The sequence below is a fragment of the Chelmon rostratus genome, chromosome 18 (assembly GCF_017976325.1).
Source record: "Chelmon rostratus isolate fCheRos1 chromosome 18, fCheRos1.pri, whole genome shotgun sequence".
NCBI classification, from domain to species: domain Eukaryota; kingdom Metazoa; phylum Chordata; class Actinopteri; order Chaetodontiformes; family Chaetodontidae; genus Chelmon; species Chelmon rostratus.
The window spans coordinates 7,649,646-7,663,435 of NC_055675.1; the positions used below are offsets into that span (position 1 = coordinate 7,649,646).

Sequence of the window (13,790 nt, forward strand, 5' to 3'; positions counted from 1 at the left end):
TTAGGGGGCGCTGTTGCTGCAGAAGCCCCTGTCACACCTCCTGCCAAACATAAAGCAACTCATTTTGCAGTCTCTATATGATCACCTACTCAGAAATCACACACAGGAAACAGATATCTCAACACAGTACATGCCATTTTTATTCAAGAGTTGGTCAATAAACTGTCATAGTAGCAATGGCTCTTACAGAGTTATGTACAGTATTGGACTGGGTTAGATTGGATAGGGCACACTTGCAGTAAATGTTTATGAGGGATATAAAATATACTAAACATAGCAACATCATTCAGAGCATTCAGCAGGACAAACCTTTATCAAAGTGGCAATGCAGACAGTGGTATATAATGCCCAGTTAAGATACAGAGCAGAAGTTATGTTCTTTCAACATACAGTATGTACCCTTCCTCTGTTGTTGAAACTGTAAGGCAGTATATGTTCTGATTGAAATGTAGTACGGCTTTCCATCAGATGACTGATTTCCTCATGGTTCAACAAAATGTACAACTTTAAATGAAATTCAACAAAACAGCATCTCTGACTAACGCACGGAAACCAAAGAATGGCGTGTGTGTTTTCTTGCAGTATCTATTATGACAAGATGGCGACAAAGCAGCAGTACATACGTTTAAGTATCGAACTAAAGAAGACCGTAGAAATTAATGAAGAAGAAAAGTATGTGGATGGTGGGAGGCAGCAGCCGAGTATGGTCTCCCTGTGGAAACAGGTTGTGGCGAACGCAGCTTCATTAACCTTCAACCTTTCGCATTTAGCCCCGGGCATTCACTCCAGCTTGAGCAGTTCCACATCGAATACAAGCGTGGCGTTCGGGGGGATGACCCCGGGGTGGCCTGTTGCTCCATAAGCCATATCTGGTGTGCAGGTGATTTTTGCCCTCTGGCCCAGGCTCATCTGAATCATGGGAGAAAAGGGAAAAGACAACTGAGTATACGGCTGATGCTGCATAATGTAGATTTGTCATAGCAGGAAAAACAGAAGGTATTCCTAATAACATTACCACTAGCTACGCTCGGTTCAAGTGTCCCAGTAAGACATGACAGTGTGACTGTGAGTGCAGATAAACAAGACCCTGAAACTGAAGCAGCTCCATGATTCATTCCATTATTACACCTGTGCTTTCTGAAGGTGGTGACCTGGTGATGCAACTGCCAGCATGGCTCCGCTCGACTTCGAGCTGAGCATTAGTCTGATCAGCCTGATTAATAAGCGAAACCACTCGTGTGGGTGTTCCATTAGGGTTGATCAAAGAGATGCATCATTTTTTTCCAATGCTGAGGCGGCCACTGGGTTCGGTTCATTTCAGCAGAGTGTAAAATCAACACACAGCCACTTCAAACGCATCACATCCAGCCCCGTCTATATTGACTTTTCTGAATGCTGATGCGGTCTCAGCAGTTTTTGTGCTGGAAGTGAGCTCCTCCGGGAAAATCCTGCATTCAAGATTTGGGACTTGATGGCCAAACAGCAAGTGCAACCGTGAACTGCACTGCATTCCTGTCACCAGACACTTAAACCCAGCAGACTGACAATAAGCAAACCCCGGCTTTGTGAAAAGGATGGCAGCGTCTTTTAAATTAAACATTACACCGATACTCCTTTGACTATCAAACTGAGCCCATTTAGGCTTCAAAGGTGGTGTCAAAAGCGTGCACTTTTGTGAGGAGTATCGCTTTAAATGTGCTCATTGACTATTAAGCCTCAGATGTCAGAGTCAAAATTATTAAAAACAGTCAATCCCTTTGACACTATCACTACAGAACAATGCAACTTTGGCAAGAATAAGAGCAGTAACGAACTGATCTGGTTTAATATCACAAATATGAATGAATATATGAACTTCTGGCTACAGAAAAAAAAAAAAAAAGCTGAATGAGGTGCATTAATGTAACGAGCCCTTCACTGCCACTGGGAAAGTGTCGAGGACTCTTACCTGTGATACTCCCTCCTCCCAGCCTTTAATGACCTCCATCCGTCCTATCTTGAACTTAAAGGGCTTGTTCCTGTCTCGAGAGGAGTCAAACTTCTTCCCATTCTGCAGCATACCTGCCGAACAGAAATGGCTTTAACACAATTCGGACAGGAGAGGAGCATCTGGTTAAGAAACAAACAATTTTGGTGATGAAGACTTCGTGCACACTTATTTTTATGGCTGTTTTTTTTTCCTCATTTATCAGTGCAGTGCCAGATCAATTCACGCCCTTTCCTCCAGAGCGAATGTTTTGGAATTTTAAGATTAAAGCCCGAGGAATGATTCTGGCGGGGCGTCTTATCAGGATCTCGGGTCTGCTTCAATTACCCAAATGAACAAAGGGAATGTGAATCAGGAAGCACTGGCCTGGTTTAGTGGATTATTTTTGAAGTTAACTAGGCCATTGCTTGCCTGTATCTAGACCACAGGGAGGCACGAGTAACGAAGGCGGAGCAGCGCGGGCCTGCGCTCCTTCAGAACACTGACCGACCGTTCAGACATCATAGCAACACCGGGGCCATTAAGCATTATCAAAGGCACAGAAACACTGTCCCACTTCATTAGCGATTTTAAAATGCCCTCACTGACTTCCTATTGATGTTTTCCCTTGAGGGAATCCAAGCTGCCGTCAGAAGCCACTCTGTTACTCTTACTACTCATGTGACCTTTCCGACCCCTTCGACGTCCAAGAGAGCAAATCATCAGCAATGAAGCCTTCAGAGCAGTTTCTTATTTTCTGTGCACTACGGATCTCTGTGGAACAATAAGATAGTAATAAGAAAAACAATAATATTCAGTGAATTTTAGCTGAGGAGCAGCGCCTGTCAAGGAGAGGATATTAAATGACTAACACAAACCACCATTAAGGTCACGAGAAGAAAGATTTCCATTTTCCAACACAAGGCGCCAGCAAGCAAAGAGGATTAGCAGAATCTACAAAATAATGAGCATGAATTTGGCTTATTTTTGTTACATGATTAGCTTCAACCTGAGTACAGAGACCATCACATGAGTTTAACCTTGTCAACAGCCAACACTGTCTATAGCTTTCTGGCAGATATACACCATATCATACATCTATAACAAGTCAGTATGGACAATTCACTGTGGGAAAAGAATGGTGACCTTTAAGGTGTTTCATTCCCTGAATTAGACAAAAACAGATGTCCCATTTCTGCTGAATGCCATAAATCATTTCTCAAGAGTTTGTCCATAATAACCCTAACCCTAACCCTAACCCAGCCATAGTCACTTTTAAACCTTCTCTCACTCTTGCAGGGAGTCAAAGTAGCATCAAGCGAAGAATTTCCACTACATGAAGTGTGAATACTTGGCATTTAAAGATATGTGCTAACTGAAGTTTAGTGATAGCGTCTGGCTCATCTGGTCATATGGATGCTGGTACTGTACTGCTTCTCCCCTTTCATTCCACCTAAACTTAGTAGGTCCACCATTTCCAAGAATCACAGCAGCCCTGATATCAGCGGGCTGTGCTCGGTCCAACCGCAGAGTCATCAAGTGCACACACCGAGGCAAAAGCCACCTGCTGCAGGGCATTCAGAGAGGCAAAAACCCTCCTGGTTCAGTTTCTGGCAACTCGCGAGGAAGCATGAACTGGCAATGTTCACAGGTGGGAAGCCAGTGAGGGATCACGTTCTGAGCGTTGCACAACAGATTCCTGCTGGCTGGTTGGGGCGTTTCTGCTGGTGTAAAAGGATGAATTTTGCACCTAAAATCTTTGGTGAAGGCTCCATGTTAGGCTAAGAGGTGGAGCAAACAAATCCAATTGCACTGGAGGAGGCCGCACCGGCCAGCAGAGGGGTTAACAGCAAAGGGGACCGTGGTACGCACTGGCAACTGGTCAAAACCAGTTTGAGCAAAACACCACCTGCTCGGTGTTTCCTGTACAAAAAAAATATACAGCAGCATTGTTCTAACTAGAAATATGCAGTCCAGCATTTTACTGAGTTACAGTGTGGTTTGGAATTGGACGCTGCACATGTGTATCACGCTACCTGTTCCTGCTACAACACAGCAGAGACCTCGGCTAAACAGATGCACAAATGTGTCACTCGTGGCCATCAGGCTGCATCTCGCAGGAGAAGAAAAACATCCAGGACCATTTCAACACCACACTTGTATCAGTGCTCCGTTATCACTCTTTGGACAGCTAAGCATGGGTGGGGTCTCTGCACAAATAAAGCTGGAGCCGTCCCTTCCTGAGGCCGGCTCCCACACTCTCTCCTCATGAAAGGCTTTCACTTGGTGCTGCTCTGGCTTGATCTGCAAAAAGCCATGGCACACAAGGGTGGGGTTATTTTTACTCCGTTTACTGTATCCTGTCCACCCCCCCCTCAACCCGTCTAGGATGGCTGCCAGCACAACAACCCCCTCGGCCTGAGTGTGGATGAAACGAGACACGCGTAAAGCTATCTGTCTACGACAAACTTTTATGTGTTGCCGTGTTTCACAGCTGCAAGCACGCTCATCTCAGTGGAAAGAATCAAGTCTTACTCGCGCTTCATTAATATGTCAAGTGCAGCAAACTGCAGCAAAGACAACTAGCCAACTCATTGCTGGAGCATTGACAGCATGAGAACGATCCTCAGCAATGGCTTAACAATGAGTCTTATATGATAGTTATACACGCCAGACAGTCAATCTGGGTGTCCTGGTTCAGTCCTGGTCAGCGGACCATCAGGGTCTGCTGGACAGTACGACATCGCTGTCATACCCCTCGCCCATCTCTTCTGTCAAGATATTCTGCATACTTTCTATCAGACTCCAAGCTGTTAAAAAGGCCGACCAAACACAAAGACAGCTCAATATTTGTTCTCCAACCGGAGCACCTGGAGGCCATAATTCAGCCAAAGCTCAACCTGATTCAGCTGATGCTTTTTTTTGGCCTAATTTAGAAGCTGTGCATAAACTACTTCCCTGCTTTGTCTACCTCTACGGTAAAGGGATTGAACACTTCCCACGGCACTCAATCACAACATCCTCCCTTGGAAGGCGAGTTTGGCGTCCCGTGACACACAACCCGGTGTTTCAGTCTATTTCTGTGTCACACACCAAAGGCCACCGGGTCTCAACTTAAGCACGTTTCATGGTGAAGTCTGGAGCTCAAACATGGTAAGGAATGACGTCCACATTTAGGCATGACATCATATGCAGTAAGCCTGCTGCTCCTGAAGCTCATGCGTCTTGTCAGTGGAGACCGACAGGGCTGTCTATCATCGTGATCTGGGGCCAAATTTCATCAATCATGGAAAGCCACAGGCTGCTGTAATTTTTTTTCATGTTGACTGATGTCAGATCAGCTTCCATTTTCTTCCTTCAGTGACACACAGAGAAATTGGCCTGTGATTGAAGGATTGCTGGCTCGGCCTGGCGTACAAACAGGATCCGGGAAGCCTCTAACCCCCCAACATCTCATCAAATCTATGATCCCTCCCTGAATCAGCGTACTGACCGCTAGCTTTTCAAGCTTTCTGCCAGTCTTGCATTTGTGTGTGCACATGTGTGAAAGCAAGGCCGATAAAACAGATGACAATACGTCTCAGGCCAGCTTGGCCCGCACCGGCCTGCTCGCCTGTGCGCCGCTGCTGCCGACAGACCCTCAGCCAGGCACGACAGAGACAAGAATGCGTGCGAACGAGCGAGCAGCTTCCCTAATTATCTTGTCCTGCCACTTTCACGTAGCCGGAGCCCTCGAGCGCGCTGCTAATTTGGGCAGCCACAACTCTCACCAGCGTCAGAGGGGGGTCACTCGCAGATCTGCATGTCTGTGTGCTCCGGCATGTGTGTGTCTGCATGTTTAAAATCCCAGAGGTGAAAGCAAGGATCAAGAAGGCACGGCAGTGAGAGTGCAAGAGGGTTTCTGAGAGAATGAGGCTCCCTATTGTTAAAAGCGGGATACACGGTGGTGTCAAATCCCATTATGCTCCCTTAGCATTCATCTTGACTCCGCTATCAGGAAATCTAACACCAGCGTACGGTGCAGTGGAGGGTGCAGTCTGTGGCTTTGCACTAAAAGCCAGCTGGACGACTTGAACAGGCTTATGTTCCAAAACTACATCTAACCTCTATTACTAGAAATATCTCTTCATCAGATCTTGAACTAATCTTGTACTTGAGTACCAACCTGAACAGTCAGCATGTAATCTTTAACCGTCAGTCGTTTAGCTTTCGTACAAATTTTTGGTCAAGTAACCCACACTGGCCAACTACACCAATATACCTTACTGTGAGGTCCATACTGTGCAGCTAACCCGACTAATTACAATACAAATCCTCAAATTTCCTCTGAAAAAACAACATTCTTGAACTAATCTCCTCGCCCGTGTTGCAGGTCTTATTTTCACACAGTGCACAGCTCCACCTCTAAAAACCAGCGCATTCTTTTTCTATCTACCCACGGCAAACAAGTTTCCCCTGCTGATACAATAACATATTTTTAGCTCTGTTTGTGCGAGGTCCTCGCTTTAGCTTGACGCTGCATTCTGCGCGTCACTGCTGCCAACGTACCAGGAGCTTATGGCTAAATCCTGGGAGGAAAAAGGAGAGATGGCACAATTTTGCTCCTTTCACAGATGTGATCGGTGCAACAGAAAACAGATGCTGATGTGATTGTGACAATGGGGTGCAGGAAACAAGGCGGAGAAACAAGGAGGCACGTATCCAAAATAAGCATAATCCTGGTGTGGGGGTGGGTGAGGTGCTGATGGAGACTAAAACTCATTATCTGCTTTTGTTAATGTACTATCCAAATTATAGACTACTGGGCTTAGAGCGACTCTCTACGCAAGACTCCAGACTGGGATGTACTGTATCTCCATACAGCAGCTTCACATGCTGAGATGTCTCATTTCCAATTATAGCATAATTCATCACTGCAGTGGCCGCTCTCTGCAGAGATCAGGCCCAGAGGGAAACGTGGCCACTTTCTCCACTGCTCCGAAAAAGTTGGGCTCACAGCACGGGCAGTTGTTATCCCAATTCCGGCTGTGTCATTCGGACTCTCGTCACACGACAGTCGAACAAAGCTTACAAGAAGCTAAGTGCTATAAGAGTCAGTTAAGCCGAGTAATAAATAACAGATTAAGACAGCCACGTGAACCCATTTTAACCGATGGAGAGGAAATCCCCAGCAAGAATGGGCGGCAGACTAATGCATGCATGCACGCACATGCACATACAATACAATCAAACCTGTTTACTACAGAGCCAGTGCCACGAAGCGTGCAGTGACTTTTATTACCATGTCATAACGCTGTGATAACCAGACACGCTGATGACATGTGAACTAGGCTTTGTTTACTTTCTGTCTGACCTAGTTGTCTGGACTGCCAACCCCGGGGCACCGAATAACCCAAATTTATTTCCCAAACGTCTAGGCATCTTACTGCCCCGCCTCAAAATTGGGCAATCTGACAGGAGACAAACAGGAAAGAGAAAGAATGTGTGTGTGTGGGTGTGTGTGTACAGGAGTGCATTATGCACGCTGTGCAAGTTTCAACCGTCTCTAAAATGGCACTGACACCTTGAGACACCAAATCTTTTCAGTCAAAAGAAAAAGCATGATCATGCGACACACAGGTGCATGCACGTCTCTGCGAGAGCTCGGCCACTGACTGAGCTGTGTGCTGCTCCAGAAAGTGTCTCACACACACACACACACACACACACACACACACAAACACACACCACAGAGGGACAAATTTCCTCTCTGCAGGAGGAGGCAGGACAGATGTCTGGAGGGAGACAGTTACCTATGTAATGCACAACACATGTCTGGCCCTTCTTTGGAAATGTTCTTCCTGTTGAGAGGAGAGAGAAAACAAGTGTTACTGTGTGTGCGGACGCCTCGCAGGCTGCCAGGCTAATCTTGTAGATTAACATTGGCTGGGTTGCGTCTGCCGAGGTGTTCTGGCACCTTTCTAACGCCTGCAGACATGTTGAAGCCAGAAAGCCAGAGTCTTTTTAGTCTCGTCGTCATCAGGAAACTTCAGCCTGGAGGCTCCTTTTTCCGGAGGGGCTATCAAATGCCTCTAGCTTAATTACATTATTAGTACGTTAAACGGAGAGACACGAGCAAGAGACGCCTTGTGTGTCTACCTGAGAGCTAATGTTCAATTACAAAGACTTGTTGATTAAGCTCGTCAGACTTAACCCGTTTAACAGTAAGAGTAGTTAAGTGCGGAGAGTTCTAGAAAGATGCAGTGCGGGCATCAAGTGATGATGAATAACACAGTGAAAAACAAAGCTTTACAGACCCCTCATATATCCCGAACAACACTATTTGTTCGTAGCTATCTAACGAGTACACTGCTTTAGCTCCTTCGCCACTGACTTTCATATTTTACGTAAATTTGTTGAAATTTAACAAGATTTCAACGACATTCCGGGGAACCACCGAGCCCCACCGCCACCCCCTTATCAAAGCGCACACAAGCGTGTAAAATCAACTTACCATCACCGGGAGATATTGTCTCGACTTCAACGCCCATGGTGGTGCTACTTCAAGGATAAGCTCTGAAACATGCAGCCTAAAAAGCCGTTTCAACAGCCAGCGTCACCCGTTTTGCGGCTACAAGTCGGGCTGTACCGGTGGAAACCATGCATTCACGGACCAGCACAGTCCAGCAGCCACAGCCAACCGAGACACAGCAAAGATATTTCCTAGTTTGGAGCGAGACAGCGTCGAGATCTGCAACGATAGCGCGTACGTCGTCTTCAGCTTTGTCAAATTCTGGCGCAACGCGGCCGCGGAACTAAGTTTCGAGTGAACACATTAACCGTTACCTTTCGCTAGTTTAATTTTAATTTTCGCTATTTTCTTTATCGTGGTAAATACTTTGATGTTTCAATTCCTCTAACTGTCCAGCACGTGTCTTTAGCGCAAGCAGTGCCCTCGCGCGGACAAAGTGACACAAACAAGACGCTTACGCTTCCACTACGTATCCCATAATGCACCGAGACTGTCAGTTAGTTTTACTTCCGTGTCGAATAGAAATGATGGTTGGCGATATTTCAACCGGCAAAACGTGAATTAGTAGCTGGAAAAGCCACTTTCACCGCGTCCCACGCACTGTACATGATGTGCCTGTGATTTTGTAAGGTACGCGTAAAGTAGAATTACAAAATTGTGTGGATTTTTACGCTAACTTTTGCTTAGCTTGCTACATATAAAGGATAACTAAATGCCTAATGACTTCTGTTGAGTATGAATGTGAAACTTCTACGTCTCATTGTGATGGTCAAGTTAGTAACCTCACACATGTAATATAAGATCGCTTCAGAAAGTAGTATTCTTATTTCCTGTATTTGTTTTTTTTATAACCTCTCCACACAGTTGTTACATTCTGATTTAGCTTACATATTCAAGTTAATGTGCTTCTGTATTAAGATTGTCAACTGTGAATGAGACTTAAGATAACTCACACGTCTAATTTAATCCGTTTGCTTTGTGTTACTGTGTGACATCTCACGTAATGAGGAACATAATCTCTGTTTGAAAAGGGGACGACCTCATTTGTCCACAGCGATCATGGCAGTTTCAAGACACACTCCAGCTCAGCACATAGTGCTGTTCATGCCCTGCGGTGCTAACAGGACCTGTACGTTGCTCAGGTCATTGGGGCGTAAGCAGCTATAAGAGTTCGTCACCGCAGCCTCAGCTCAGGCAGAGGGGATTAAGGCAGGTACTTGGAAGGAGACAGGAGAGAGGCTTTTGCTATTCTTAATCTGCATAGGTAGCAATAGCTACTTGTGTGCAGCACCCGTTCAGATCAGATACAGGTCTCTGTCATCAATGTTAACTATCTGATCATCATCTTTTTTTTCTTTTTCTCTCTGAAGCTCCTTCATACCGGCCAGGATGGATCTTGGTAAGGCAAAGCTACTTAGGACGGGGCTCAACACGCTGCACCAGGCCATCCACCCTGTGCACGGGATAGCATGGACGGACGGCAAGCAGGTCTGCCTTACAGCTCTCTACTTCGTCAATGGCGAGGTGAAGTTTGGGGACACCAACGTCATCGGGCAGTTTGAGCACGTCTTCGGCCTCTTCTGGGGCCCGCTCTGCTGCTCTGACTCCCCCGCCTTGCTCGCTGTTCAGCACAAGAAGCATGTCACCGTGTGGCAACTGCAGCTCAGCGCCCTCGAGCAGAACAAGCTGCTGTGCACTCAGACCTGTGAGATGAGTGAGCCTTTCCCTTTGCTCTCCCAAGGCTGCGTGTGGCATCCCAAACTGGACATCCTGGCCGTGCTGACCAAGAGGGACACCTCTGTGCTGTTTTCGGTCAGGGTGGACAACAGGAGAACCAAAGCAGACATCAGAGGCAGTGGACTTATCCATTGTGCATGCTGGACTAAGGATGGTACGCGCCTGGTGGTGGCTATAGGCAGTGCTCTTCACTCTTACATCTGGAATGACATCCAGAAGAGTTTGGTGGCCTGCTCCTTCTGCCCCATCTTTGATGTGGGAGGCTACATCTGTGCTATCGAAGCCACGGGGGAGGCGCAGGTAGCCGTGGCTACAGAGCTGCCTCTGGACAAAATCTGTGGGCTAAACGCAGGCATAGCCTTCGACATGCCGTCAGAGGGCGAGTCCCTGCAAGGCCACGGCTCGCACGTGGTCATGTCAGATGACGACAGCCCTTTGGACTCACGCAGAAGATCGTTTGAATCAGAGAGGTCCTACATCCCCAGCTCAGGCCCTCTAGACCTCACCCACCTCTTGGCGAGGCACCGTCGCTCCGACCCCAGCCCCCTTATTCACCTGCGCCGTCGAGACACCATGACAGGCTCTGGCCAGGACTCCTCTCACCTCATCCTGGTCACCTACGAGCGTAAAGTCACCACCACCCGCAAAGTCAGCATCCCGGGGATTTTGGTTCCAGACATCGTGGCCTTTGACCCGCGTGGCTCCACAGTTGCAGTGGCTTCCAACACCTGCAACATGGTGCTTGTGTACTGCATCACAGCCTCTGCCATGCCAAACATTCAGCAGATCTCTATGCAGACAAATGAGAGGCCCAAAGGAGTCTGCTTCCTCAACGACAAGATGCTACTGCTGATGGTGGGCAGGCAGAAGTCCACTGACCCTGCCTTCCTTCCATCGTCTAACACAGATAAATATATTCTCCGTCTCTTAGCTAAAGACTTGATGTACGATGGAGAGACTCCTATCACACCATCCCCCTCTGCTCACAACCATGAGTCCACCTCTAATTTCTGCGCAGGGATTAGGAGGCACTCGGAGCACCTATCTAAGGATGACAGGGAGCGCACAGGGATAAAGGACTTGGTGTTGCCTGGCGGGGGAGTAATTCGTTCACCGGGCAACAGGCGCAGGCTGGTGGAGGAGGTGAGGAGCAGCGAGCCGAGCCCCGTCACCAGCTCCGCGGACATCTCTGACCGAGCATCAGACAGAGCCCTGTCTAGTGCCTCCTCCATCACGGTGGAGAACTTCGACATGGACCACGTCAACCGCATGTCCAGCCTGGCGGTGGCCGGCCACGCCAGCAGAGACTCCAGCCGGGCCAGCTCCCCTCGCCTCGAGCCGTCGGACAAGATTCACACAGAGCCGACGCTGCCTATGCCTGAAAAGACACCGGGCCCCGCTAAGGACCGCGCGCTGGAGCAGCTCGTTCACAACATGGAGAGGCTTTTTACACGCTTTGCAGATGTACAGCAGTGCCTGACTGAAATCAGAGATTATACCCAGAACGGCAAGAAGGCCCTGAGTGTCTACCCCAATGCCTGTGAACCCCCTTATGTCAATGTGACATGCCAGGTACAGTTTAAGTCACTACATTTTCTCTGTATTTGTAAGTGACTGTGCAGGGATAATAACCCTAGCTCGAGTGGAGGAGAATCCCTTTCTTTTTACGATCTCTGTCATGAGCCGCTTTAGAGAGGCTTAAACAACATAATCAGCTGCAGTTTTCACTTTGAGGATAAGGCAACAGGAATCCCTGGAATCATTTAATGTGTTAAACACAAAGAAATCCAAGCACAGTGTGTTTAATTATCAGATATCAGATCAAGATACTGGCTGACTGTTATAAGAGCATTTAGCTCGACTTGTTTGATTTTAGTCCTGATGGTGATTGTTCCTCTTTTCTTTGCTTCGTCGTCCTTTGTGCGTTTGCAGAAGCAGTTATCAGAAAACGTGTTCATCGATGAGCGGAGGCCGGTGTTGCTGTGTGATGGGAAGCTGTGTCTGCGTGCCCTCCAAGAACTCTTCAACCTAACTATTGTGGAGATGATGTACGGTACGTGCAGCCTGTCCAAGATGCTTTCTTAAGACCTGTTAGATTAACCACGCCGTGACACGGAGTGTTTAGGATTAACACATTAAAACTACTTTGAGGAAACACCTTGAAGGCCTCTTAGGAGGGTCTCCCCCTTGTGAGTATTTTTAACAAGCTTGTGTGATGGGCTTCCCTCGCGAGGTCACCTGGAAGTCATCAGATGTGTTGTCCAAGTCGAACTCTCTGCATGTAGCTTTTTTACGCCTTCAAGTCACCCAGAACTCAGAATTGTAATAGATGAAGAACATCAGATTTTATTGTACAATCCTCGACCCCACATTCTTGCATTGTTCTCCTGTTACCATGCGTAAGCTATAATTGGAAGTGATTAAAGGCCTAGGCCAGATTACAAGGTTTTAAACAAAAGCAGCTTAGTACCATTTAATGTACATAGTGTTTTGTTGCCGTAGCACAGACTGACTGTCCTTAAACCTTATTTTTCCAGGTCCGTTGTGGATCGTACTTGTGGCAGATGCAGACGGCTTCGTGCCTCTCACGTTCAAGCCCAAAGAGGAGCTTACGGTGCGGAACGGGAAGCGGAAAACGACCTTACGGACTCCTGGGAGTCCAGAGAACTCCTGCCCATCCAGTCCGGCCCCCAGCCAAAACCCAAACACAACCACAGAGGCCTCCATATAGTGCCGCTTAGCACACCTCATTTTATTTTATTTATACTCATGCAGTTGTACCCTTGTTACTTTGATATATTTGACTTGATGCCAGTATGCAAGGCAGAGTGGATGTGGCATGAACATGCAGATAACCAGAGTTATTTTTGTACTGAATAGCAGTAGGGATTTTAAAAGGGCTGCCTATTCAAATGTGATGTTTACATGTTGCTGCTTTGATGTGAAAGCGTACCTGAAAGAAGTTTGAGCACAGAGCCGTGTTTTTTCTTCAATTCTTTTTGTTGACAAAATGCAGTTGTCGAGGTCTTGAAACTGAGGTCCTTCATTCAAGCAAGACACCAATTGTGGTGCCAAGGCACTCCACCAGCAGCTTTGAGTGTGTTTTAGGGATGTTGTGAAGACATGTTTACAATTGTCCTGACGTCCTGGTACGAGAACCCATAGAGGCTTATGCATAATGTAAATGTTTTGTTTTGAGCTTGTTATTAACAAAGCACTGCAGAAATACCCGTACTTATGCAAATGAGTTGTATGAACTTCCAATTTTACCCATCAAGTTTCTGAATTAGCACTTTTATGCTGAATAGTCTCACTTAAAAGTGTAAGTTAACCTTGTTATGCAGCCCCCTGAGGACATCTGAAATGTTGATGCGAGCACAGCTAAAGCACTTTTTCTCCGGCAGTTACGTTACCATGCTCGGTAACACAACTGACCAGTAGAGGGGGCAAGACTCAATGGAAACTTCCATGTCTTTGCTGTTCAGTGTCATTCAGAGCTCCTCAGACGACCAAATGAGTGTAAAAGTGTGTATTAAAGAGATCTTTTGGTAGCTTTTTGAATATTAAATTTGCATA

General features: G+C 46.9%; 2 protein-coding genes across 3 annotated transcripts; one reads left to right on the plus strand and one right to left on the minus strand.

Moving 5' to 3' along the window:
• Positions 1-116: 116 nt before the first annotated feature.
• On the minus strand, positions 117-8,893 carry fkbp1b (FKBP prolyl isomerase 1B). Its single transcript, XM_041959151.1, has 4 exons — positions 8,460-8,893; positions 7,759-7,806; positions 1,949-2,061; positions 117-909 (listed from the first exon to the last, which is right to left on the minus strand). Exons 1-4 carry the CDS (start codon positions 8,494-8,496, stop codon positions 781-783), a joined length of 327 nt encoding a protein of 108 aa, XP_041815085.1. The 5' UTR covers positions 8,497-8,893; the 3' UTR covers positions 117-780.
• Positions 8,894-8,996: 103 nt separating this feature from the next.
• On the plus strand, positions 8,997-13,748 carry LOC121622110 (WD repeat and coiled coil containing). Of its 2 annotated transcripts, XM_041958952.1 has the most exons (4): positions 8,997-9,107; positions 9,848-11,786; positions 12,147-12,267; positions 12,752-13,748. In XM_041958952.1, exons 2-4 carry the CDS (start codon positions 9,867-9,869, stop codon positions 12,943-12,945), a joined length of 2,235 nt encoding a protein of 744 aa, XP_041814886.1. In that variant the 5' UTR covers positions 8,997-9,107; positions 9,848-9,866; the 3' UTR covers positions 12,946-13,748. The 2 variants fall into 2 exon arrangements, with proteins under 2 accessions (XP_041814886.1, XP_041814887.1); XM_041958953.1 differs by lacking the exon at positions 8,997-9,107 and having other exon boundaries at positions 9,773-11,786.
• The last annotated feature ends 42 nt before the right edge of the window (positions 13,749-13,790 follow it).

Coding starts and splice junctions, on each gene's coding strand:
- fkbp1b (XM_041959151.1), bottom strand. CDS start 8,496: ATGGGCGTTGAAGTCGAGACAATATCTCCCGGTGATG. Junction 7,807..8,459: donor GACAATATCTCCCGGTGATG/GTAAGTTGATTT, acceptor TCCTCTCAACAG/GAAGAACATTTCCAAAGAAG. Junction 2,062..7,758: donor ATGTGTTGTGCATTACATAG/GTAACTGTCTCC, acceptor TCTGTTCGGCAG/GTATGCTGCAGAATGGGAAG.
- LOC121622110 (XM_041958952.1), top strand. CDS start 9,867: ATGGATCTTGGTAAGGCAAAGCTACTTAGGACGGGGCTCAACACGCTG. Junction 11,787..12,146: donor ATGTCAATGTGACATGCCAG/GTACAGTTTAAG, acceptor GTGCGTTTGCAG/AAGCAGTTATCAGAAAACGT. Junction 12,268..12,751: donor TATTGTGGAGATGATGTACG/GTACGTGCAGCC, acceptor TTATTTTTCCAG/GTCCGTTGTGGATCGTACTT.